The 27,859-nt window shown below is 43.2% G+C and overlaps 1 protein-coding gene across 1 annotated transcript; it reads right to left on the reverse strand.

Moving 5' to 3' along the window:
- Positions 1-27,859, reverse strand: LOC115476847 (LON peptidase N-terminal domain and RING finger protein 1-like). The gene is made up of 10 exons (XM_030213421.1): positions 27,553-27,859; positions 22,218-22,336; positions 20,038-20,215; positions 17,563-17,620; positions 11,228-11,508; positions 7,716-7,722; positions 6,173-6,323; positions 4,174-4,212; positions 3,916-4,029; positions 1-156 (listed from the first exon to the last, which is right to left on the reverse strand). The coding sequence occupies exons 1-10, from the start codon at positions 27,857-27,859 to the stop codon at positions 1-3; spliced, it is 1,410 nt and encodes a 469-aa protein (XP_030069281.1).

Below are 27,859 nucleotides of genomic sequence, written 5' to 3' on the forward strand. Positions count from 1 at the left end.
CTAAGTATGGTTCTGCAGAAAAACATCTAGGATAAGTTTCATATGAGTAAGACGGTCCTTGAGAGAAGTCATTGAGAGAATCAACATCTGATAGGTTGGGTCAAGCGGTAAGATAGCCAGAAGCCACCAACACCAGGCAGGTCCATCTGGAGAAGCCTGCCAAAGAGGAAACAAGAAAGAAGAAATTCTACGTATTGATCATTTTCAATATTTTCAGATCAAAACCCTGGCTTATTTTTATGTATTCATTTATAAATACTGGTTACCTCTTGGATGTTATATAAGTGGAATAGCAACTTCATGTAAATTCATTTCAAATTATGCAAAATTGTCTAAATGTGCTTTACAAAGAGTAACTCATCAAACCAAGAATAAAAACAATAACATTAGCGGATCCCAACCCTTCATCCACAACGATCACATAAACTTGTCCATCTCTCTCTTCCCCTCTACCCCCCCCCCCCCCCCCCCCCAGTTCAGCATTTCACCTCAAACCTACCTCCCTCTCTTCTGCTTCTGAGTGCCTCCAGGCCCACAGCAGCACTGAACAAAGCAACCGCAATAAACTTCAGGGGATCTTCAGTCCATGTGCACATGAAGGCCCTCCTAGTTCCGCCCCCTCTGACATATACAAAATGCATCAGAGGGGGCAGGACCAGCAGGGCCTTCGCAAACACATAGAATCAAAGTCTCCCCAGGGTTTATCATTGTTGCTTTACGCACTGCTGCTGCAGGGCAAGAGGAGACTGCAGAAGGGAAGGGGATCAGCCTAGACCCTGTGATCTGATGCATCTCTTACCAACTGCTTAGGGTTGGTGCAACAGGTAAGAGAAGTCACAGCAAAATTTTGGTGTCCCCAAACATCAGCACCCCTCTGCCATGCTTACCACACTTACCAGGTTGGCCAGCCTGGTATGTGCCAACACTCCACTCAGCCTCTGCAGGGGTAGGAAAGAATCCCACTCTTTCCTGCCCACTGCCGCTACTCTGCCTGGCAGCGCCACCACGATTTTAAAATGGTTGCCAAGACTTCCTGCAGCAGTCTCATGAGACTGCCAAGACCCACAAGACTACTGCAGGAAGTCTTGGCTGCCATTTTGGAAACACAGTGGTGACAGGCACAGTAGCAATAGTGGGCAGGAAAGATTAGGGTTCTCTCCTGCCCTCGAATCCACTAGACCACCAGGGCCCTTCAAGTTAGGACTGGGGAGGGCCCACTTTGGCTCAGGGGTGTTTAGTACGTGGGAGGGGTTAGCAACTGTGATGGTAGGGGGAGCTGTAGTGTGTGGTAGGGGGTGGCAGTGCAGTGGTGGGGTGGTAGGTAGTGGCCATGGGAGCCCCAATGACCTTTACTGCCCGGGGGCCTTGACCACTGTCAGTCCACCCCCTGCCCCCTTGAAATCTCTGTTTGGTGTGGATCTCCACATGTAAAAAGCAGCTTTCTAAAATCGCTATTTACATGTGAAAAAGCTTTTAAAATGGAGGCAAAAGTCTTTCTTGGATTAGTTACTCCTGCTTCACCTGTTCTTCTATTCACACTGTAGAATTACTATTGAATTAAATATGGAACACTTTCTGTACGTGTTCATATATTTAAACTGGGATTAGCTGCAACTAAATTAACTAATCCAATTAACTAGTCCAAGACTAATCTCTCTCTGCACTGAATTATCAGAAAGATGATGAAAAGGCATGAATGAGGCACATACCTGCACAGTGCATCCCGCTTTATACCTTCCCGCTTTCTGCTCAACTTTCATGTACCAGCAGTCTCTCAATTTTATGAGAAGCAAGGAACATTAAAGGAACTGAAGTTAGTCCGGTGATGTTATTTAGGGACTATAATATCTCTTAAGAGACTTAGAATGCTATTTTAGTTCATAAGACAATTGCTAGAAGGCAGCCTGTTAAAATGCATGGCTGTAACAATGTGAACTGTAAAACCAGCTGTTAGAAATAATCCTTGTACCTGAAAAGATGAGGAGAGAGAAAGCAGCTTTGCCTTTTACCGCTGGGACAGCCATTCAAATCAAGCCCTAAGCAGAATTAATCTCAGTTCTTTCCAAGGAATGGATCAGTAAAGTCTAATAGCTAAAGAGGTGAGCTATGATCCAGGAAGGCAGAGTTCAAAATCCTGCTCTTTCCACTGATGCTCCTGCCCAGGGCTGGCTCAACCTATGGGCCAGGTGAGGCACTGGCTCGAGGTGCCGGTAACAAAGTGCACAGAATCCTGGTCCAACTCTCCCTCTCTCTTTTCTCCTTCCTGTGGGTCGGGAGGGAGAGGAGAGGGAGAGATACCAGACTGGGATTTTGGCGAGGGAGTGTTGAACTTAAAAGAGGGGGAAACTACCGGATCATGGGGAGAGTGGCACCAATGCTTAAGGTGGCTCAGGGTGCCACAGTCCCGTCAGCTGACCCTGCTCCTGCCCAGTTAAACTGTGCCAATTTGTTTAATATTCCATTGTTTTGAGTACTACGCCTTGAACAACATAGAAATTCCATTTTTTTAAATTTCATGAGACCTACATTCTGGAACAAACCTCCAGCCTCCTTGAGAATGATCAGATCACTGACTCAATTTAAAAAATGTTAAAAATGTTTAAAAAAACATATGTTTTCCAGTGTGCTTTTAATTACTACTACTACTATTTAGCATTTCTATAGCGCTACAAGGCATACGCAGCGCTGCACAAACATAGAAGAAAGACAGTCCCTGCTCAAAGAGCTTACAATCTAATAGACAAAAAATAAATAAAGTAAGCAAATCAAATCAATTAATGTGATCGGGAAGGAAGAGAGGAGGGTAGGTGGAGGCGAGTGGTTACGAGTCAAAAGCAATGTTAAAGAGGTGAGCTTTCAGTCTAGATTTAAAGGTGGTCAAGGATGTGGCAAGACGTAGGGGCTCAGGAAGTTTATTCCAGGCGTAGGGTGCAGTGAGACAGAAGGCGCGAAGTCTGGAGTTGGCAGTAGTGGAGAAGGGAACAGATAAGAAGGATTTATCCATGGAGCGGAGTGCACGGGAAGGGGTGTAGGGAAGGACGAGTGTGGAGAGATACTGGGGAGCAGCAGAGTGAATACATTTATAGGTTAGTAGAAGAAGTTTGAACAGGATGCGAAAACGGATAGGGAGCCAGTGAAGGGTCTTGAGGAGAGGGGTAGTATGAGTAAAGCGACCCTGGCGGAAGATGAGACGGGCAGCAGAGTTTTGAACCGACTGGAGAGGGGAGAGGTGACTAAGTGGGAGGCCAGCAAGAAGCAGATTGCAGTAGTCTAAACGAGAGGTGACAAGGGTGTGGATGAGGGTTTTGGTAGAGTGCTCGGAAAGAAAGGGGCGGATTTTACGGATGTTGTAAAGAAAGAAACGACAGGTCTTGGCGGTCTGCTGGATATGAAACCAGGACTGGGATGAGTAACAGTATCAAACTAAATTTAAACTGGAAGAATTAATTAGGAGACAATGTTTTGTCTATGATGACTATTGTTTTATGTGTTTTTATGACAATTTGTATGTTAGTTTGTACACTGCATGGAATGGTAGATATTGTGGTATAAAAAATAATGCGGATATTCAAGTTCCACTGAATATCTGCTCTGATGGCCGTGGCAGTCTCCGGTTAATGCTGATGTAGTCCGAGGCTGAGTCGGGACAAACCTGGAAGTTATCTGGGCACCAATGATATTCAGTGCTGATGTCCGGATAACTATTCAGGCAAGTAGAATCGCAGAAACAAGTGTCCTAACTTGCATGGTTAGTTTTCCAGGTATCAGCGCCAGCATCTAGATAACTTCAGGTGGCCAAGCAAGACAGGGATATTCAGTGTCAGTTCCCAGATTAGACCCAGCATGTGGATTAACACAACATTGCAAATCTCTGCACAGAAAGAAACAAATATACACCTTATTTTACACAGTTACCTGAATGTCATCATCTTTGGCAGGAAGAGGTCCATGGGACAAGAAATGCTTTCTGGAGAAGTCCACTTTATTTTCAGAAATCCACCTCTCCACCACCTGCTGGTATGTGTGATCCTAGGAGCCGACTCTATGGGTGCTGTGGATGCTTGAGCACCCCCAATATTGAGAAAATTCCTTGCATGTGTCCAGGGAGGGGTTATTCCCACTGGACTTAGCGCCCCCAATAATTTTGAAAAGTTGGCTCCTATGTGTGTGATCATGCAATCTATACAACTCGGCAAGCTCATCGTCTTCCACCTGAACCAGGAAAGGAGAATAAGAGAAGAGAGAGGCATGGGCAAGTCAAGAAGCCCAGAGAAGGTAGGCATTCCAGTGAAGATACACACAAAAAAGATGGCGAGAACAGTGAAAGTTAGGAGCATAACACAGAGTAAAAGAAGAGGAGATTGGGAGAATAGAAGTAAAAAGGAGAAAAAGAGAAATGGAAAATGAAAACGAAGAAAGCAGTAAGCAGGCAGAAGAAATGGAGTGAAAAATACAGGCAGAAAAAAGAGTAGGAAGAATGAAGAAACATTGAATTTAAGCCACCATTTCAACACTATAGTCATTTGCCCATGGGAAATCTGTCTTGACCTGGAGATCTTCCCTGATTCCTACGCAATGAAATGGCATCTGTCATTGTGCTCAGTTCCAGTTAATCAACATTAATTGACTTGGAGACTTAGGGCCGCTTTTACCATAGCTTAGAGTAATAAGACCCCTGCGCTAGCAGCGGCAGCTGTTTTTGTCATGCACCAGGGCCCCTTTTACTAAAGCGGGTAAAAAGGCTGAAAAAAGAAATGGTACGTTTGCATTTGCCATGCGGTAAGTTCGCATTTGCTGCTCAGTCATTTTTGGAGGAGCACTTACCGCCACCTACTGAGATGGCAGTAAGGGCTCCCGTGCTAATCTGGCAGTAACCAGGCATCGTGTGACGCTGCGCAATTACTGCCAGGTAAAACCCCTGAAGAAATATTTTTTAAATATTTCCACTAGCGCCAGAAATGGCGCACGCTGAGGGTGAAACTACCACCAGCATCTGCGTTGGGCCAGTGGCAGTTCCGGGCTGCCACGCGACAACCCTTTAGTAAAAGGGCCCCTTAGTGACATCCTAAAAGACCATCTTTAACCCAGTGGCGTAGCTACGTGGGGTCACGGGGGCCTGGGCCCCCATAGATTTGGCCCTGGACCCCTCTGCCGAATACCCTCTCGACCCCCCCCCCTCCCGCAGCCAACCCTCCCCCGTCGCCGCCGTCATCGGCTACCTTTGCTGGCGGAGGACCCCAACCCCCGCCAGCCGAGGTCCTCTTCTTCCGACGCAAGGCTTCGTTCTGTTTCTGTGAGTCTGATGTCCTGCAAGTCAGACTCACAGAAACAGAACAAAGCCTTGCAGATCAGCCAGCAGCCGTGTTGCTGGCTGATCTGCAAGGCTTCGTTCTGTTTCTGTGAGTCTGACATCCTGCACGTTGCATGTGCAGAACGTCAGACTCACAGAAACAGAACAAAGCCTTGCGCCGGAAGAAGAGGACCTTAGCTGGCGGGGGTTGGGGTCCCCCGCCAGCAAAGGTAGCCGACGGTGGCGGGGGAGGGTTGGCGGTGGGAGGGGGGTCGAGGGGGTCGTCGGCAGAGGGGGGTCAAAGTTGTTGGTGGTGGTGGTGGCAGGGGGGTCAAAAATTAGGGGGGGAGTCGGCGGCGCCAGGGGGGTGGCTAAAATGTGCCCCCTCACCTCGGACTCTGGACCCCCTCTGCCGCCGAAGTCTGGCTAAGCCCCTGCTTTAACCAAAATACTGAACGGGTTTTGGTGTCGCCATAGAACATCAGTGTGGCCAAAAAATTGACGGGGAATCTGTATAGGACTGAAATATGTTCCACCGATTCAATGATCTGAGTAAGTGGATATTCTCCAGGCTGTTTTAAACTTGAAACTCAGACCCTGTCTGCTCACTTGTCATTGACGATCCAGTTATTACATGATTTTAACCTACAAAAGCATAAACTGAGCAGCTCAACTATTCTAACTTCATCACATTCCTCTTTCTCAACCTTCCTCAATGCCCATCTCAGAGGTAGCTACACTTTCAGTAGAGGAGCCTGCACAGCCCTTTTAGATCCTGTAGAAATTGAAGACATTCAACAAATTCAAACTGAAATCTGAACAGAACATTGGTAACTAAAAAATGTCTGATCTACCATTAGCAAAGAAAGTTCATGAGTTGACCTTTTTGTCTTCCTCAGCATTGTGGTATCCATCTCTTTGGGCTCGCCTCAGTACCCGGAAAAGCTGCCTTCCTATTGTCTCGACATGAGAGCGCCCATCAGCCAAATATGCCACGGTCTGAATTTCCAATATACAACCAAAGTCTGCAAAGCTGTTGGACAATAAAAAGGATGCAAATTATTCAATATTACATTATACCAGCAGTGCTCAAAATGGTTTTCAAGACTCCCTAGCCACTCGTGTTTATGGAATATTCCTAATGAACATGCATGGGACATCTGCATGCATTACTCATATATGCACATATATATCTCATGCATGTTCATCCTATATAATAAAACACACCTCCAACATTCTGAAGCCGAGAAAGTGAAGCCTTCAAGCCTTGAAGCATTCCTGCAACGTTCCGGAACTACGTGTCAATTGAGAAGATGGAGCCTTACAGAGCGCACGAATGCTTCAAGGCTTGAAGGCTTCACTTTCTCACACACACACACACACACACACAATCACTCTCTGTCTCTCACATACACTCTCTCTCTCTCTCACACACACACTCTCTCACACACACTCATTCTCACACACACGTACACTCTGTCTCTCACACACTCTCTCTCTCTATGACACAAACACACACACTCTGTCTGACTCTCTCTCACTCATCACACACACTTTCTCTCTCTCACACACACTCTCTCTCTCTCTCTCTCTCTCTCTCTCTCTCTCTCTCTCTCTCTCTCAAACATACACACTCCGAGGAAAACCTTGCTAGCGCCCGTTTCATTTGTGTCAGAAACGGGCCTGTTTTACTAGTAAGAACATAAAAGTCATGCTGGGTTAGACCAACATCTATTGTGCCCAGCATTCCATCTCTGACAGTAGCTAGTCTGGTTCAAAAGCAGATCTATTTCTTATAGGTCATTTCAGGGGAGAACAATGGCTCTCCTAGTTCACCTAGCTAATAATCCTTTATAGACTTTCCATCCAGGACTTGTCCAAATCTCTTTTGATTCCCACTGTGTTGGTTGCCCAGACCACAATCTCCAGCAACAGATTCTATAGCGCTGTGTGAAAAAAAGAAAAGAAATACTTGCTATGATTTGTTTTAACCATTCTACCCAACTTGTGATTTTATAAACTATCATATCCCCTATCAAGTCATTTTCCCTCCAAACTGGAGAGTCCTATTTGTTTGTTTTTGCTCACACTTTTTTCTTTTTTTAAAAACTTTTTATTTAAGTAACATTATACAATAATCATGCCTACTACAACCTGTCAGGAAATACAGCCATAAAACAAAATAAAGGGAAAAACCCATTAACATTAAAGAAAAATATTGGCTTTTTCAGACCACATAGACCGAGAGAGGAAAATAATATTACAAGAAAATTCTTAGAATAAATCTATAAACTGGAAGGAGCCAGGGTTTCAGTGGATTAAGTACACAAATTCGAAGTAGTTGCAATAGTTCCCTCTTGCCAAACACAAAATTCAATAACTATTTAGGGTCTAAAAAGAGATAAGTAGAACCATGCAAAATTACCACATTTCTATAGGGAAATTTTAAGAGAGAAATTAGAGAAATTGTACTCACCAACTTATAGACCAGGTGTACTTACACGTGTGAATGATGTCACAAATTGGCATTTACGTACGTATGTACTAGGACTATTCTATAAAATTGGTGCGCTAGTCACATGGGGGGGTTCTATCCAGGGCTGCCGAGAGGGGGGGCAAGGGGGATAAAATTCCCCGGGCCCAGGCCTCCAAGGGGGGCCTGGCGGCGGGTTCAGGCCGCCGGCGCTGCAGTCCCCGGTCTCACCTGCCTGCCTCCTCAGCTCCGGGCCCCCTGCATTTGAAGCGGCAGTCACAGATCGCCTCCCTTCAGGCCTTCCCTACCTGTGTCCCGCCCTCGCGGAAACCGGAAGTTACATAAGACGAGGGCTGGACACAGGGAGGGAAGGTCCAAGAAAACAACAGGGCAACCAGTCTGCAAACTCCAAAATGGAAACACAAAAGAGCAGATTGATAAGAGAGAAATATTATTTTATTAAATAACAAAAATATTTAGTATCAGCCCGACACAGACCGTGTTTCGCCCAGCAGGGCTGCGTCAGGGGCTATATAGCATTCCTTTAATGTCGAGGAAATATTAGTATCGCTGTATAAAATGTCTAGAAGATGTGGAAGCATATATATTCAAAGGGTTGTGCAAAAAAACAGCATACCGGATAAGTCATAAAAGGGAGCAACGCAAGGTCCTTCCTGCACCCACACAACTCTGAAATGCAGCATACTGTATAAAACCCCTGAAAGGAAGTGAGGTCATGATAATGCTGGGAAATGTAGTCCAGGAAGATCCTAAACTGACCAGACATGAGCTTATATTGGAGAAAGGCAGTCTGGGAGACACAGTAAAGAAACAGAGTTCAGAATATAGGTAGCTGACCACTTGGATTTGAGGAAGAAGCAGGAGAAACAGCAAAATAGGCAGGAGGAATATACAGCTATGGATGCCTGAAGTTTAGTGGTCAGACCAGTGGTGTACCAAGGGCAGGGTGGTGGGGACAATTCACCCTGGGTGCACACTGCAAGGGGGTGCAAGGAGCAGCCGCGCAACTCTCGGCTCCGCTGGTTTTCTACCCTTTCTGATGTTACTTCCTGTTCCAGGGCAGGGAACTGGCGGAGCCGATAGCTGTGCTACTGCTCCCTGCATCCCCAGGAGGTAAGAGTGATGCTCTTGGGGGAATGGAGGTGATGCGCTGGGGAGGGTGTGTCGTGATTTGCAGGGATGTGATTTCCTGGGGGGGTGTGATGCATCGGGGGGGGGGTGATGTGCCAGTGGGGTGCAGTGGCGATCCGCCCTGGGTGGCAGCCAACCTAGGAACACCACTGGGTCAGACTCTAAAGTGAGACAAGAGCTTGACAGAAAGAATGTTGCAACAGACTGTATTAAAGAAGGAAACATTCATGGGGATACCCCTGGGAGGAATGAGAGCGCTGGCATCTGACCACTTTCCCTTCTACAATCACTCTGTCGTATAGATACTATAATGGCTTCATCAAACACTCTGCTTTCTACCTCAAAGCTCATAGACATGAGCTCTACTCTCAAACCCAAACAATCAGTTAACTCAGAAAGGCCTCTGAGGCTCAAAATACTCTTCAGCCTCAAGCCCCTGAATGTCTACAATTGTTTTTGGTCACACAAATAATGTCAATGACAGCAAAGATATCTGTCCTTTGGGAACCTATTGCTTGGAAACATATCTGTGTTGTGCAAAGAAAGGTGGATTCAATTTTAAAGTGCTCAAGTATGTATCAAGATATGTTCTGTCACCTCTTTCTCTCAGGGTCATTCTCTTCTATGGCCTTCCCCACAAATATAAAACTGTCATAAACATTTAAATACCAATAGTGCATATTAGCCATACTAATTCAACAATGATAGAGATGATCCTGAAAATCATGCCAATATCTTGGCACCTGTCCATTTTCACACCAATATGAAACCTTTGTGTCGTGTAAGGTTTGCTTTGATTTGATTTGATTCATCGGCTTAATACTCTACTCATCAATAAAGCATTATAGTGGATTACAAAGAAAAAATATTGAATAAGTCATACATAATCTTACAATATATATATAACCACCCAAATGCTTGAGAAGTCGACCTATTTGTGGTACAACTATGTCTGTGTGTGTAAGAAATTATGCAGAAAAAAGTGTGTTCTGACTGTCTTTTGTTCTGGTAAACAGAAGTGTGGCCAAATCTATTCATTCCCAAGGCCCAATGGTACAGCAGGAAAGAACTTGACCAGACTAGTTATTCCTGGTAAAACACACTCTTGGAGGTACTGCCTCCAAATTATCTTGCCATGAGGAGGAGGCATGGTTGATCTAAAAATAATCTCCAAGTTAAGTACATCTTAGGAACGGCAAATGTGATCATCTTGCTATCAAAATCTTCAAACAGTTTTTAACAGATCAGCTGAAGATAGGAAAGAGGGGTCCACCCTGAAACAGGGCCAAAGCACTAATTTCTGGTGATGTATCCAGCAAAATATTGGTGGGGCCATTTTTCTGCCTATGGCTTGATGTATAAACACATTTCTGAAGAACACTGTTTTTCACTAGCATGTCCATGCCTGGAAGTCATAAAAAGCCACAGAGCCCAGATGATGCATGTTTTTTAAAGCAACTTTTGTCAATAAAGAACACCTAAACCACAGACGCAAACAGCATAGCAAGAAGTGACCTGCAAAGCAGATAGGATAGTGCTGGTTCCAGCAATGCAATGATTATAAGCTCCATAATTCCTGCAGTGATCCTGCTGGCAGCCCACACTTTCACAGACTGGCTGAAGATACTTTATGAAATCACAGCTCAGCTGCATTAATCAGAGAAACATACCGAGGAATGTTAAATCTTGAATGAAAAACCTGACTGACACTGCCATTATAAAATCATCATGTTTACCATTATACAACAGATTATGACTCCATCTACTGGTATTCTGTAGCATATGCTCTGTAACATTTGAATCTCTCAAATTCAGACTGATGGCTAAAGGATGCCCTTATCGCTCATCAGCTTCTATTAGGACAACGTTTAACCAGATTACCCTAGTGCAGTAGTTCTCAACCAAGTCCTCGGGGCATGCATATCTAGTCATGTTTTCAGGATATCCACAATGAACAGCCATGAGAGAGATAGCCACTTGTATTTAGCGGCACTTAACCGGCTAAGTGCCGCTGAATATTGCAGTTAGTGCTGAACTCAAACACTTCTGGTCACAGGTCTCGGCTGCCTTGCTATCAGACAGAAGATGAGTAGAGATCTTATGCTGTTGCATTTAAATGTGATCTCGATGCATGATACCAAAATGTTCTCAGTATTGTCTGCACTGCACAGACCAGGAACTGGACAGCCTCTTTCAGACTGAATTTAAAATGACTTTTTTTCTTAATACAGTCAATACAATAGGCGATGTGGATGAAGTGATAGTTAACAAATATTTTTATCATATATGCTTAGTCCCTATTCACCACTAACCTTTGGGTTTAAAATGGTAACCTACTGCCTCCTCTCCTGGCTCTGATGCTTCTCTGGAAGTGCTGAAGTTTCTTTCTTCACCATTCAGAGAGACCCAAGGTTGTGCTGAAAATGGCTTGAGTTGCCTCTGGTGGAGAAGAGCATGGTTCTCTCCGGCCTCCTCCTCTCCCTTCAAGTAAACAAGCAGAAGTTCCAATGTTAGTGTCACAAGAAACATCTGTTGCTTATGTATTGGTTGCCAGAGGAGTGTTGCAGTGGTCCAAAGGTTCAAGTTCATTGGCCTATCCAATCCAGGGCACAGAGACTGACCTACAAAAGATTTTAGCAGTCTCCAGAGGTTAAACTCAACTTCTGGTAAGTCTTAAGGGAAGAGATCAGGCACTTGGTCTCAGGTTTGTCCTGTTTGGTTATCTCCACTGTTTGTTTCTGGACTTTTCTGTGGAGATTGTTTCTTCCCCGTTTTGGCTTTGTGCCCCAGGTTTTATCTTCAGTCTGGGGTGTTGTTTTTTTTTTTTTTTTTTTGGGGGGGGGGGGGGTTGTATAGGATGAAGGTATTGGTTTTTAACATGGTTTGGAACTGTTCCATATGATTTTTTATTGGAATCATGCTTTGAATTTTATTGTAGAGATTGATTTTGTTAGTTATTTCATTTTTGCAATTTCTGAATCATATTGATTGTTATCTTATTTTTCTAATTGTTAGTTATTTAGTATACATTCCAGCTTATAATCGAAAGACAAAAACGCCTATATTGCGACCTAAATCGGGAGATAGGCGTTTATCTCCCAAAAACGAATAACGCGGTATAATCGAAAGCCGAACTTGGACGTTTTCAACTGCACTCCATCGCGGAAGCGTACAAAGTTGACGGGGGCATGTCGGAGGCGTGGTGAAGGCGGGACTGGGGCGTGGTTATCACCCGAACAGAGATGGGTGCCTTTCGCCGATAATGGAAAAAAAGTATGCGTTTGTAGCTAGAATTTAGGGCACTTTTCCTGGACCCTGTTTTTTCACGAATAAGGCCCCAAAAAGTGCCCTAAATGACCAGATTACCACCCGAGGGAATTGGGGATGACCTCCCCTGACTACCCCAGTGGTCACTAATCCCCTCCCACCACAAAAAATGATGTTTCACAACTTTTTATTTTCACCCTCAAATGTCATACCCACCTCCCTGGCAGCAGTATGCAGGTCCCTGGAGCAGTTGTTAGGGGGTGCAGTGGACTTCAGGCAGGTGGACCCAGGCCCATCCCCCCCCTACCTGTTACAATTGTGCTGCTTAATGCTTAGTCGTCCAACCCCCCCCCAAACCCACTGTACCCACATGTAGGTGCCCCCCTTCACCCCTTAGGGCTATAGTAATGGTGTAGACTTGTGGGCAGTGGGTTTTGAGGGGGATTTGGGGGGCTCAACACACAAGGGAAGGGTGCTATGCACCTGGGAGCTCTTTTACCTTTTTTTTGTTTTTGTAAAAGTGCCCCTAGGGTGCCCGGTTGGTGTCCTGGCATGTGAGGGGGACCAGTGCACTACGACTCCTGGCCCCTCCCACGAACAAATGCCTTGGATTTATTCGTTTTTGAGCTGGGCACTTTAATTTTCCATTATCACTGAAAAACAAAAACGCCCAGCTCACAAATTGTCGAATAAAACATGGACGTCTATTTTTTTCGAAAATACGGTTCGGTCCGCCCCTTCACGGACCCGTTCTCGGAGATAAACGCCCATGGAGATAGACGTTTTCGTTCAATTATACCCCTCATTGTATTTCATATTCTTTTTTTTGTTCTGTAAACCACTTTAATACTCTGGTGCTCAGTGATATATAAAGTAATGAAAATCAAAATCAATAAAGGAGGCTTGGGGAGTCTGCGAGTTCTTTCCACTGTTGTGGTACAACTGCACTGTGACATTCTTGCTCATCACGGGTATAGTTTGGGGAGGGCTGTCCCCCCTCCCAAAGAAAAATTTTTTATGGTGTAATTTCCTCACAAGACTCGACACGGACCCTATTTCAGCACCAAAAACACTAATTTGCAAGATACTTTGTGCAGGTCAGATGTGTGGACTAAAGTAGAAACTACCAGAGGAATGCATAAGAGATGTAGAAAATGTAGTATCTGTCCAAATATATTAGAAGGATCGGTACTTCTGTGCCAACATGGTCAGAAAAAAATTGAAGTGAGAGGACAAACAGACTGCGACTCGTCGAATGTAATATATGCATGCCGATGCTCATGTAGTAAGATCTACATTGGGCATACATCGCGAAGGTTTAAAACACGAATAATAGAACATAAACATGGCATCCTATATAATAATTCTCACGTCCAACGTTCTAACCTGCCTGGGACCGTGGCTCCCTTGGAGTTGGTCTGCTAGGCACATTAGAACAGACTGACGTCACTGGCCGCATTATGACATGTTCCCAGCAGACCAACTACGGACACAGGCAAAACAGAACGTTAGAGGTGAAAACTACTGGTAGTGCTGCTGGAGCTCCGATGATGGTAATGGCGCCGCAAACACCCTCCCCCCAACCCCCTTCTGACGTTTCAGGACCCCACTCCCACTCCACCCTTCTCTCGCCCTCCCTTTAACAGCCACCTGCTTAAAAGTTCTTAACTCCTGCACGCAGGGACGCCGCTACCGACAGCCTTTTCTTCTGTTTCAGCTGTTCCTGTGGTCCCGCGGGACCACAGGAACAGCTGAAACACAAGTGGAAAAAAAACTGTTGGAAGCGGCGACGCCTGCATGCAGGAGGCTCCCTACCCCCTCCTCCTCCTCCTCTTACCGGGGTTCCGGCGGAAGCATTGAAGAGCGAGCAGGCTCAGTGAGTCTGCTGCCTTCCCTTCTCTTTGAGCTCTGACTCTGGTCCCACCCTTGCGGAAACAGGAAATGAGTGCGGGACCAGAGTCAGAGTGAAGAGAAGGGAAGGCAGCAGAGTCGCTGAGCCTGCTTGCTCTTTAATGCTGCCGCCGGGACCCCTGGTAAGAGAGGGGGAGAGGGGGTTGGTGATTTTGGAGGGGGGGTGACGTGCACATTGGGGGATGGGGATGGAGGGGGGACTGGAACTCAAAGGGAGGACAGAGTGAAGGAGAATGACAGAGGGAGGGAGGGGGGACTGGAACTCGGAGGGAGGACAGAGTGAAGGAGAGTGACAGAGGGAGGGAGGAAGCCATGGAAATCGGAGGGGAGGAAAGGGGGTTGTGGGACTTGGAGGGGACAGAGGGAGAGAGCGAGGGAGGGGAGGAGGAAAACCTTGCTAGCGCCCGTTTCCTTTCATACAGAAATGGGCCTTTTTTATTAGTAATTCATAAAAGACCAGAAGCGCCTATGGCACAACATTGTGTGAAAGAAGGGCATACTTTTGACCAGATGAAATTTATGATTTTGGAAATAATACATAAGGGCAAGAGAGGGGGGGACATAAAACAATTATGGCAACGTGAACAGCGACTGATCTTCCAATTCAATACAATAATACCAAACGGTATGAATAAAAATGTAGAATGGAAGGCATTTTATTAAAAGGTCACTTTAATGGCAAATAGCAGCTGATTGGATCAGTCTCATGACAGCGTTAGTTTAAATATCGCAGCCATCTTGGTGAACGGAACCGGATGCAAAAAAGTAAAAGAAGGATATAGGTTTTCCTGAAGCAGCGAAATTATTCATGAAACAAGACGTTCTTGTCGGATGAACAATAGCTTCTTATATCCACACCTATAAAAGAATGAAATAATTCAAGGCACGGAAAGACTGTTGAGACAATAGCTGTCCACACCCATAACGAGGGGAAGGAAGTCACAGCGGAGGAAGTCAGAGAGAGGAGACTCAACTGCACCAGCCGGCTGGAGAACACATTATATAAGATAAGTGCAGGTTTGAGAATGGGCAGCAAAAGTTCCTTGAATGATGAAATATAAGGTGTGGGGGAAGCTTAGAAGAAAATTTACAGAAAAATGAAGGTTTCTAAAAGTTTAAGTACTGTGTTTTTGTAGATGGGGTAGTAAAATAATAAATAAATAAAATGCTGGGTGTCCCCTGTAAAGGAGCCATCCTGGGTCTGCTAGGGCTGCCCAGGGTCTGCTGGCACTTTGGGGGGTTTTACATGCAAATGATGTGAAATGGTGCCTGTTTATGGTTTAAAAAATATAAAACATGGATTGGATTCAGGAAAATGTGGCCTGGATGATGGTATAATTCTTATTAAAGTGTAATGTAATTTATCGTGTCTTTTGTATGGAAATCCATTTTCTCCATACACTTTAATGGGAAAATTTGATTTCAAAATGGAGTTTGTGAAAGGTTTACAAACTATAAAAGTTAGTTCACCTGCCACAAGCTAGCGTCTTGTTGGTGCTGCTAGGTCAGATGGCCAAGCTGCAGTCCTGTTGCTAGGGGAGACAGGGCTGGTGACAAGGTCAGAGGAACTAAAGACACAGGAGAGGACAGACCTGTGTGTGGAAGGTGCTGTGCCTGTGTGTGTGTAAGAGTTGATTTATACAGACGAGAGAGCTTAAATAAAGAGTTGTCTGATACAAGGTAAGAGGAACTGAAGAAGCTGAAGGAGCCAGACCTGGGTGATGAGTGTCCTGGTCTGAGAGAGAGAAATTGACTGTAATTCAGTGTGCGAGTTTGAGGGAAAAATTGTGTTGCATTGCAGGGCAGTGGATGACTGAGAGAGAGTGGAATTTTGTGGAACAGAGGGACTGAAGGTACAAGGGAGATAGACTTGCATGAAAGATGCTCTGCCCTTATATGTATAAGAAATTTGTGTGAATAGACAAGCTGATAACCACAGCATACCTGACTGGCACTGAGGGAGTGCATATGTGTTAGTTTGCTCAGTGGTTATACAGAAAGGCTTGCCTGAGTTTGAAATAGGCTATAAGTGTCACGTTTTCAAAGCTGGAAACTGGGTTTGTGAGCCCTTGGGCCACTGCCGAGGAGCGGCAGTGGCAGGCAAAACCACCCCACGCTAGAGACAGGGCACCAAGAGTTGAGCTCAAGGCTTCAGGTGGCCGGCAGGACTTACTGGACAGGGCAGGACTGGATAACAGCTAGGCAGCACAGGGACAGCAAGGCAGGGAAAGGATAGGCTAAAGGACAGGACTGAAAGCTGCGAGCAGCCACTGAAACATGGAACAAACACAGCTAGACACAAGACTGAACGGAAAGCTGCAAGCAGCCATTGAAGCAGGGAACAAACACAGATAAACCCAGAACTAGGCAAGACATACAAACAAGACACAAGACTGGGAAACAAGCAATACAGTAAACTCTAAACTAAACATAGACTAACTAGAACAGGCAAGACTTCAGGCAAGAACTAGAGCAAGGAAACAACCTCAGGCTGAAGTGCAAAAGCACCAACATACCAGGGCCGTAGACGCAATGCAAAGGCCAAGCAGCAAGGTGTCAGAATGGCTAATAAGCCCAGCAGCACCTGGAGCTCAGCTGCAACAATCACCAGGAAACTACGGGTGCTGTGTAGGTTCAATCCAAGCAAGCAAGTCTGGAAGCCCGGAAGATCCGGACCGGACTGAAATCTGGAACGGGTGACGGTCCACAGCAGCCACTAGTTCTGGCCACCAGAGGGCGAGGTGAGCACAGACGTAACAATAAGCTGTATAATAACCTGCTGGTAACAAGTGAAGGTGGCTAGTGGCAGTGAGTGTGCATGAACTCTGGTGTGTTTCCACTGACCTGCTGCGGAGCGGGGTTGTGACCACACCTGACTGTAGTGAGAATCTGTGCTGATTAAGAGATTGGACGAGACTGTTGTCCTTGGTGGAACCACTGCTTAATAGGGCATTGGTGTAAAAGGTGTGGAAAGTGAGAAAGTGAGCCTGACATCAGTGAGGTGTAAGAAATAAAAAAAAAAAAATGTTGGTAAGATTGAAGTTTCTTCCTAAATGATTTTTGTCAGAAGTATGAAAGGAATGATTGACCCTAAGGTGTGTCAATATAAGCAGAAGAGCGTTCCTCATTAGGCAGGGAAAAGTAACAAGGCAGGTTCTGCAATAGGGAACATTAATTATCTGTTCATTTAATCTAGGTAGGTTGGCCACAGTTTTGAAATAACAAAAATCCTTATAAAAATTCCCACAAGATAGGGAGACAGGGTTTCAATTTCTTTTGGTTAACCTAGAGTACAGGTACAGAGGTTGTTGGGCAACATAGGAGGACCATCACAGGAGCGACACGTGCACCAACTACCACAAAAGACCAAAGTTACCATCATACAAGAAAAGTCTACAGAGCAGCTAAGTGTTCCAGCCACCATCTCGTTCAGTAATTTAAGGGACTATGTATAAATATGGGTACTTACCTGATTGCTGACAGTAGTCCATAAACCGTCTGAGTCACTTTAAGTAGAAATTTGGGTTCTGAAACAAAGAATTGAACACAAAGAATCAATTCCCTTGTTTATGTGTATGAAAACTGGTGAAAGTTTGGGTAAAGAGAGGAAAAATTGATTAATGTACTTATCTGATGTGTTAAGTTGTGGTTTGAATAGAAATTGATCGCTTCACAGCGTATGTTTTCCTGAAATTATACAAGAGTTGAAAGTTATTGTGAGCTGAACTTACTTGTTATTATAAAACATTCATTGCACTTTAAAACCATCACGTGCAATAAATTATTTAAATCCAACATTTAGTGTGCAAAATTGTCATCATTACATTTTTGTAACATCTAGGGAAATTCGTTTAACATCTTGAATTGCACACTGTATAATATACAGAATTTCCCCATCTTTCTTTGTACCTTCCCTAAGTGGTGAGTGTTTACCGTGGGACCCTACATCGTGATTTTATTATTATAGCACCCTCTTTTATAAACCTCACCCATAGGGGATCTACATTTTCACAGGGTGTGTATGTTTGAAAGAAACCAACAGTGAGACACGAATAGTTTTTCTCATTAGGAGTTTTTTACATTGGTGTCTGCACTGGTGGTAAAATTAAAATTAGAAAATATAGGACCAATGATAGGACTAGCTCCACAATTTATCCTGGAATCCATTTGATAATGCAAGGCAATGATGCACCTTTGAAGGTGACAATCCAGGAGTGGAAACATTGAGGTCCAGTTATTAATTTAGTATAGAAAATGAAAACAGACACACTCCTGGGGAAACAACACTCAGACCTCCCTTGGAATATATAGCAAATAGATGCGTAATTCAAAGCCATGCCCTCATTCTGCCCCGAAACGCCCATGACCATCTCATTTCCATGCTCCCTTTTTTGGACCACACATAAATTTTAAGCACGGATCTCGTGCCCAACTTTACGTTTGTTGGTCCCAATTAAATCTAATTAGTGTCAATAATTGCTTGTTAAAAAGTCAATTATTGACACTAATTGGTTCATTATTCTATTAAATTGCCCACGCAAATTGGGAATGTGCCTAAATTTGCACGCACAATTTTTTTCAACCTTTACAGAATCACTGGGTTAGTGTGCAGTAAGTGCAGCATGTTAACTACCAGACACCTTTCGCACTCACTTTCTATCCATGTCACGCCCCCTACACAGATATTTTTTAAAATTAAGTAATGCACAGTTTAATAAGCAGTAACAGGCTAACTATCATAAAACCCCTTAACGCGGTCATGTGGTAGCCTGTTTCTGGGGTTCTTTTACCAAGCTGGGAGAAAAGGGACCCTGCGCTAGTGGCAGGGGCCATTTTTCTTGCATGCCAGGGCCCTTTTTACCGTAATGGGTAAAAAGCCCCCAGACACACATGGCCATGCAATAAGAGAACTCTTACCACAGGGCCATGCGGAGGGGAGCCCTTACCGCCACCCACTGAGGTGGCAATAAGGGCTCCCACTCTAACCCAGCAGTAACCGGGCAGCATGCAGTGATGCCTGATTACTGCCGGGTTACTGCCACTCAAGCCATTTCCAGGGGTCTTCTTTTTCCATGGAAATGGCACACAGGGCAGGACTACTGCCGACAGCTGCGCTGGGCCGGTGGTAGTACTAGAAGAGTGAGTGGTAAGCCCGAGTTGGACTTACCGGCCCTCTGTAAAAGGGCCCTTCTGTGCATTAAGGACTAGATTCAGTATATGGCATTCAAAATTCAGAAACACTAAAAACTCCAGTAGTGTAACAAAAACTTTAACTTTTTATTTTCAACAATTTCGTTATTACAAAAACAGATGACATACATCATCTAACTGCACTCACATTCATCAACATTCATCCACCACTTGCCTTTACTGCCTAATATAAACTTCACATATATCTCAGCTTGATGTAATACAATGTGTCACATAATGTGCATAACAATATACATCAATATTGCCTTCACAGCGCGACCGGTATATTCCCGGGCTCTTTGCCAAAAAGCTTGCCGCTGGATGTTATTCAATAACAGGTGTTCTGGAAGCGGTGTCCTTTATAGAATATCATGCAGCATAGAGATCCGCACTCCTCAGGTGTGAGTTTCAGCAACTGAAACTAGGTGTAAATCCTAGTTTACAAGTTGGGTGTGGATAGGCCCTATTGTATAACAATACATGCAGTTTAAGGGAACGCCCCAATCCATCCATTCTCCTGCCATGGCCATGCCCCTTTTGCAGATTGCCATGGAAACGCTTAGGCGTTATTCTATAAATGAGCATCTAAGTGTATTTTCATGTGGATCTGCCATTTCTGCCCCAGTTTGGCACCATTCATCTGTTAGAATGCTTTTCCATGCTGGAAGTAGCACCTAACTTTCAGTGCAATATAAGGAATTCCTCAGTAAGTGCTTAATGCCCTTTAATAGAAGGGCCCCTTTAGCTCTCTCACGCCTTTTGAATCCGTGCTGGTTTTCTACAATCGCACCATGAGACATGACAGACACCTTTACAATCTCCTTCTGAGCTGCAGGAAAATGAGGGGTCAATGTCAGGCAGTGATGGAACTGGTATAGAGCTATCACCTTCTCACCCATCTCCAGGAACACCTTCCCTTTCTGATAGAAGCCCTGAAAAGCAAGACACACCATGAAAGAAAGATCCCGACCAAGACCCCCTTGCAACGATACCCTTCCATTCCTCTCTACCCATCATTCACACTGTACATCAGAATCTTGCTGGGTGACGACACATCTCTTGCTGGTCCATCTGTAGCTGAACCCTAAATACCTTCTTTCCTCACATGGGATTCATGACCTGTCTCAAAACCCCATTTACTTAATATCTGCCAAACAGCTAAAGTAACCCTAATGGTTGATGAAAAACAGTTTATTATATAGCAACATGGCAACGAGTTGCCTTGCATGCAAAACAGCTCATTACCAGTCATATTCTACCTGATTTAGCAACAGACCAACATATAATGCATGAGAATGTATGATAATTGTAAATTGTGGCTGTTATTTTCATTAACCATGCAGTAATGCATTTTATTGTGTGCAAATACATTATAATAGCTTAGTAAATGGGCTCCTTAGAAATGTATATTCTCGGGGTTAATTCCCTATATTGTAGGTCACCTAAAGTTAGGTGCCGGGATGAAGCACACTAAGGGGTACTTTTACTAAGCCATGCTACAAAGTGGCTGGTGGTGGTATCAGCACATGGGTTTTCCACATGCTGTGACCACTTCTAGCACTATTTATTTGTAATGGCCATGCACTAATTTTCAAACTCAACTCTACAATTTTATAGGGAACTGAGCCTTCTTATTGATTGTATCCACACTCAAATCTAAACAAGGTTCTAAATAAATATCCTATGCACACTCTTTTTATGAAAAGGAGGAAAAAGCCTTGAGCAAACTCCTGGACTCAACAAACAGTCTTCAAGGAGTTGGACTTCCTCATCATCGGCAAAAAACCTCCTTGGGGCTCTTAATAATTCTTTTCTATATTTCAAACTCTCAAACTAGGTATAAATTCAAACTTAGCTTTGTAGTATTGATCTTAGCACGTTTCTCCAAGAGTTGACCATGATCAACGACGGCCAGCGTTTCGAATTGCCCTTTCTGCTTCAGGATCACAGGCCAATAAATCTCCACTCAATCTAGCCAGCGAAAGCCCAATGTACTAAGATCAATACTACAAAGCTAAATTTGAATTTATACCTAGTTTGAGAGTTTTAAATATAGAAAAGTATTATTAAGAGCCCCAGGAGGTTTTTTGCTGATGATGAGGAAGTCCAACTCCTTGAAGACTGTTTGTTGAGTCCAGGAGTTTGCTCGAGGCTTTTTCCTCCTTTTCATAAAAAGAGTGTGCCTACGCTATTTATTTAGAACCTTGTTTAGATTTGAGCATGCACTAATTTTCCCATTAGCCCATAGCCCATAACTGTGGGAGCCCTTATTGCCACCTATTTAGGAGGCAGTAAGGGCTTCCGCGCTACTCCTGTGCTAATCGAGTAGCTCATAATAATGTGCCCACGCTACCCGATTAGTGCAGGCACACCTACTCTCCACCCATGGGCACACCTCCCGTACTAGAAAATACAAAATATTTTTTAGTGTGGGATTATGGAATTGGGTGGGAGGGTTGGAGGGATGGGAAAGGTAGGGTGGCAGAAAAGTAAGCCAGACAGCATGAATGGATGCCAGTATTACTCCTTCAACTGTAGTGCACATTCCCCTCGAGTTATTGTACACAAGGTCTTGCATGGTTACAAATGGGCTAAAGTTGACTACGTTGGTTATGTTCCCATGAACATTTACGGGTAGTTCAACTGTATTCTTTTTATTCCAAATGTATGTTGTTTTGGTTAACTTAATAAATATATTTTCAAAATATAAATGCAGGACAGGACTTCCCAAACCTATCCTGGTGACCCTTCAGTCAGTCAATTTTCAGGATGTCCACAATGGTTGGGCAGAAGATCAGTTCACATATACTGGAGGAAAAGAGGACTCCATGCATGGAAAGATGTTAAGCCACAACAGGTTCAGCCTGCCTCTTTTGAAAAGGAGGTAGACGGTCACCCTAATTATGAAGGGCATGTCCATTGGCAGCCACTCACCTCAAAGTCTTCAGCTTCTCTCTTACAAACAATCTCCAGGTCTTCAAGGGCTTCTGGGTATTTTTTCAAGGCTGTGTACACTTCAGAACACCAAATTCTGAGTGACATATCTTCAGGGGCTGGGGTGAGACAAAAATTTGTTCAGCAACGCTACCAGTACAAGCTCAACCAGGTAAATAAGGCAACAGCATAAGCCAGGAAAAATGTTTGGGTACATAGGGAGAGGAATAGCCAACATGCAAAAAGAGGTGATAGTGCCTCTGGTGAGACCTCATTTGGAGTACTGTGTGCAAATATGGAGGCCACAACTTCAAAAGGATTTAAACCAACTAGATCCAGAGGACTAAAAAGGTCAACAGTATTCAACAAAGTATTTGGGGACAGATCTAAACATGAAGGAAAAAAGGAAAAGGGGAGACATCAGAGAGAGATGCAAATACCTCCACAGGAAGCTTTCAATGGAAAAGAAGCTCTAGGCAACGGATCATGGGATGAGTGAAAGGCTATATTTCTGTATGAAAAGGGTGGTAGATATATGGAATGGCCTCCCAGTGGAGGCAGTAAAAATGAGGATGGTATCTGAATTCAAGAAAGCAAGGGACAAGCATAGAGAATCTTCAGGGGAGAGGAAGGACTTGTAGAATGAGCAGCAAATGGTCTATTTGCCAACAGGCTCCAAGAGAAAAGTTCATGCCAACACTTTTGATTATTTTGAATTGCATTATTTGATGTTTCATTACAAAGCTAAAGGATGGTTGCTTACCCAGACACTTAACTGAACCTAGTCATTTGGGCTTGGTATGTGGAGCATGTGGCTATAGAAATTTGTTGGGTTAAGAAATTTTCTTGATTTATGAATAATAGTAATAGTAATAACATTCACTTGTAATCCATATTATCTAAACATTCTCAATGGATAACAATTAAAAACATAGTAAATCAAGACAAACTTAATAAATCCATAAAATAAATCATAAAAACAAAATTAAAATACAACTGTGACTTTTCTCCTCCACTCGTTATTCTAAAAGATGATTAGTTTGCTCAACTTTCCAAGACCTTATAATAATCAGTACTGCTTAATAGCTCATTCCCAGACCAATATGCTTGAGAAAATAAATGCCACATATTAGTCTCCAACAGTATAATAATTTACTCAGTCCCACATACCTGTTGGAAAAAAAAGTTTTTAGGCCCCTTCTAAAGTGTACAATAGTCTGAACAGCATGCAGCTCATAGGGCAAGGTATTCCACAATTTAGGACCAATGATATAGAAAATAGATCTATATTCTTCGTCATATTACTTGTGTTTAGGAAACATTTAGTTAATATTTTTGTGATGATCTTAACGACCTAGTGGGCTGGTAGAATGTTAAGCTAGAGAGAAGTGCAACAGAAATGCAATTGTTTCAACATTAAAAACAGGAAACAGAATTTTAAACTTAATTCGTTGTTCAATAGGAAGCCAGTGTAAAATCTGTAATTATGTATCCCCTGGATTCTATATATGGAGCCTAGATTCTGTGCGGAGATACACTCATAACCTAATTGGAGCAAAAAAGTAATCAGCACTTAACAAGCTCTAATTTTATGGACGTTTCATGGGCATTCCAAAATTTCCACCCGTAATTACAGAATATAGGTCACTGCGACTAAATCTATGACCATGAATTTACACCAGGTTTTTATTGGCATAATTGGTCACACTATGGTATCAACCAAGCGTATTCTATACACCACACCTATATTTTACAGAATAAGCTTAGTTCCATGCAGATTTTTTAGACACCATATATAAAATCTGGCCCTATGAAGGTGTAATGTAAGACTACGGAAATTACCCTGGCTACTGCATTTTATGGTACTTGAGCTTTCAAGGAAGTTTTAGGAATTCCCATACATAAACCATTACAGTAGTCAAATGAAGGACAAACTATGCTCTGAACTATTTTTCTGACTATCCTCAACTTGTAAATACCTGCTGAATTATCTTGGTGACCCCTGCACTTCATAGTCAATGTGGAGTCCATCATGACTCCAAGGTTTTGAATACTTTTAAGAATTGGAGTAGTAAAACCACCCATTTGAAAAGAAAGAGGAACATCATCTGATTCAAAACTACACAAAAATAGGATTTAGGTTTTTGAGATATTCAGTTTTAGTCAATTTCCTCTCATCCAATTTTCTATACTTGTAAGATAAAGGTATAACAATTTGAAACAATCGTCAAATGACTTATCAACAGATAAAAGAAATTGTATATCATTCGCACATGTTATAAACTGTAAACTCAAGCAATGTAAGAGTTGACACAAGGGAAGTAAGAAAATGTTAAATAATACTGCTGAAAGACAGGAGCCCTAAGGGACTCCCATTATGCAATACATCTCATCTGATCTAGTATTAGCCTTCACAATGCAACATTTTCATTACGTGAGAAAGGATTTGGAACTATTTTAAAACTTTCCCTTCTAATCCTATTGCTTATAGCCGATTAAGCAAAATATTATGATCAATGGTTTCAAACGCTGCCAAAACATCTAAGGTAATCAACTGAAAATTATTATAATTATCAAAACTTGCTTTACCTGAATCAAGTAGTGATCTACCTTACATATACTGAAGAGAAAACGACATTGACCCAGAATCTATCTCCCACCTTACCCTCCTTAATAAATAAATAAGTATAAGAAGTGTCTTGGTATCATGATGTTCCCTGAACCCAAACTGGTTTTGATCCAAAATATTGTGTTTTTGCAGATGTTCTTCCAGTTGAACATACTCTACCTTTTCAATCATTTTAGCAAAGAATGGGAGAGAGGAAATTGGCCTACAATTACTCACAACAGATGGATCACATTTCCCATTTTGGATCAGTGGTCTAACAGAGGCCTTCCTCAGACTGCTGGCATACGGAATCTATGTGGGATGTAAAGAACAACTCACAAAGAAACTCCAGACCACTCAAAACACAGCAGCCAGGCTGATATTTGGTAAAACACAATTCGAAAGTGCCAAACCCCTCCGAGAAAAACTGCATTGGCTCCCAATCAAAGAACGCATTACCTTCAAAATCTGCACCCTGGTCCACAAAATTATCTACGGCGAAGTCCCAGGCTACATGACAGACCTCATAGATCTACCAACCAGAAACACAACCAGATCATCACGAACATACCTAAACCTCCACTACCCAAACTGCAAAGGACTCAAATACAAAGCAACCTACGCATCCAGCTTCTCCTATATAAGCACACAACTATGGAACTCACTGCCAAAAGCTGTGAAAACAACCTACGACCATCTAAACTTCAGGAAATCACTAAAAACCAACCTGTTCAAAAAGGCATACCCTACCGACCCAACATAAATGCCTACACTCTGCAACACAGCAAAACCAAAGCTCGTAATGGACACTATATAACCTCTCCTCTCTTCGATTCCCATTGTGCCTGAACCTTAATCGACCACAACATCACCATGTATTTGTTTCTCTACCCGCCTTGGCGAACGCCTTTACAGTACTATGTAAGTCACATTGAGCCTGCAAATAGGTGTAAAAATGTGGGATACAAATGTAACAAATAAATAAATAAATAATCCCCTCTTCTAATATTATTATTATTGTTGTTGGTATTAATAAAGGACACTCCAGAATGAGCGTCCTCTATAGAATGGCACTTAGAGCCGATTCCTGAGCCCAAAGTTCAATGCCGATATTTATGCCAGCTGAAACCTCTCCAAACTGTCCCAATATTATCCATATGACTTTTTAAAATATACAGATAAGCCTCTACTGAAAGCTTAACTCACTTGGCATATCGGGCAGCATGAGTTCAAACACTCTGTAATCCATTAGTAAAGTGCCATTAATCAAAACCCCAGAAATTATGCAACTAAGAGAAATGTCAAGGACACCCATACCAGCAAAACAAAGAGAAGACACAGGTCAAGCTGCCCTGACACCATTCAAAGAGTTTTTAATAATGCTGTTTAGGTTTATTTTAGGCTGAGAATTTGTGGACTCTAATTTGATCCTGTTGAGTTTCATTTTCTGACTGGCTTGTATGGTTCATAAATCCTATGAGTGTTAAACGTGCACACTGTATAAAGTAGTTCTCTGATGTAAATACCTTTATCTTTGGTCTTATAATGTTTATTATTTTCAGAAGCTATTGGATGTATATAACACTGTCCAGTGGTGATAAATATTCAGGTACAATATGTCCCCACCCTAAAGTGCTTACAAAGGGCTCCATTTACTAAGATGCGCTGATGGATTTATCACGCACTAATGATTAGTGTGCTCTAAATGCTAAAAATCCCATTTTATGTTATATCTGTGGGCTTTTTAGCATTTTGGGGGTCTTTTACAAAGCCCAGCTAGCGTTTTTAGCTCACAGTAAAAATCAGCTGGCGGTAAATGCCAAGACGCACAGTTCAAAATAAATGTGCACAATTCAAAAGGGGCGTGTTTATGGGCATTTCATGGGAATTCCAAAATTTGTGCACATAGTTATAGAATATGGCCCAGTCCACCTAAATCTACATGCCAGGATTTACACCAGGATTTTGTTGGTGTAAATGGGCGAACGCAGATTTAGGCTCAATGACATCGACTAAGAGTATTCTATATACCGAACGTAAATCTTACAGAATACACTTAGGCAAAACTGAGTTCTGAGCAGATTTTTTAGGCGCCGTATATAGAATCTGACCATTTGCGGTTAGCCTTTTCATGCATGCTAAGAGCATCTTTTTTTTTTATCAATTAAGCACAGTCATTCAAACCTGTAAGTCTCTTCCTATGTTTAAAATGAATGGGGCCAATATTGAAAGCAATTTAGCCGACCGCTGACTGGTTAAATCCCTTAGTGGTGGCTAGCCTCTAATTTTCAGTGGCACTTAACCTGTTATGTGCCACTGAATATCGTGGTTAGCACCAAACTCAAAGCCGGCTATGTTGGAGGCGTACCAGGGGCGGAGTCAGCACTTGGACGCTTAAGTGCTAATATTCAGTAACAACTAAAGAGTCAAAGTCTGTCCTATTTTTATGCACTAGTCCATGGCCACTTCTGTTGAATATTGACTTAAGCGGCTATTTCTTAGCCGGCTCAAAAATAACTGGATATTCAAAGCTGAAGCTCAGACAGGGCCCCGTTTTGAATATCTGGGAATAATTCCATCGGCGCTCACCACCGCCATCTGAATATCGGACCCAATATATTCACAGAAAAACAATTTCTAAATGGTCTCCTGTTTTCAGACTCAAAGACCTTCGACTCTTTAGTTGTTACCCCTTCCTACCAGCAGCAGCCCATCCCGGTGTCTTACCCATTTCAACACCCTTCTGGGCAGTTTTCAGGGCTTCCTCATAATCTTTAATCTCCATTAGCTCCTGCAGGTTGCTTTTCAATCTGCTTACTTTGGCCTCTCTGTGTAGATACTTGTCCAGCACAGTGACCAGCACAACATTGTTCTTCAAGTCCTTCATGCCCATGTGTTTTAGCCGCTGTCCACAGGCCTGGCACTTCGAGGGCAAAGTCTTCCCTAAGCACCTTTTACAGAAAGAATGTCCACAAAAAACTGTGGCAGGATCCAGGAGACAGCCACGGCAGGCTGGACAGCGGAAAAGCTCCAT

Source organism: Microcaecilia unicolor, chromosome 8 (genome assembly GCF_901765095.1).
Source record: "Microcaecilia unicolor chromosome 8, aMicUni1.1, whole genome shotgun sequence".
Classification (NCBI taxonomy): domain Eukaryota; kingdom Metazoa; phylum Chordata; class Amphibia; order Gymnophiona; family Siphonopidae; genus Microcaecilia; species Microcaecilia unicolor.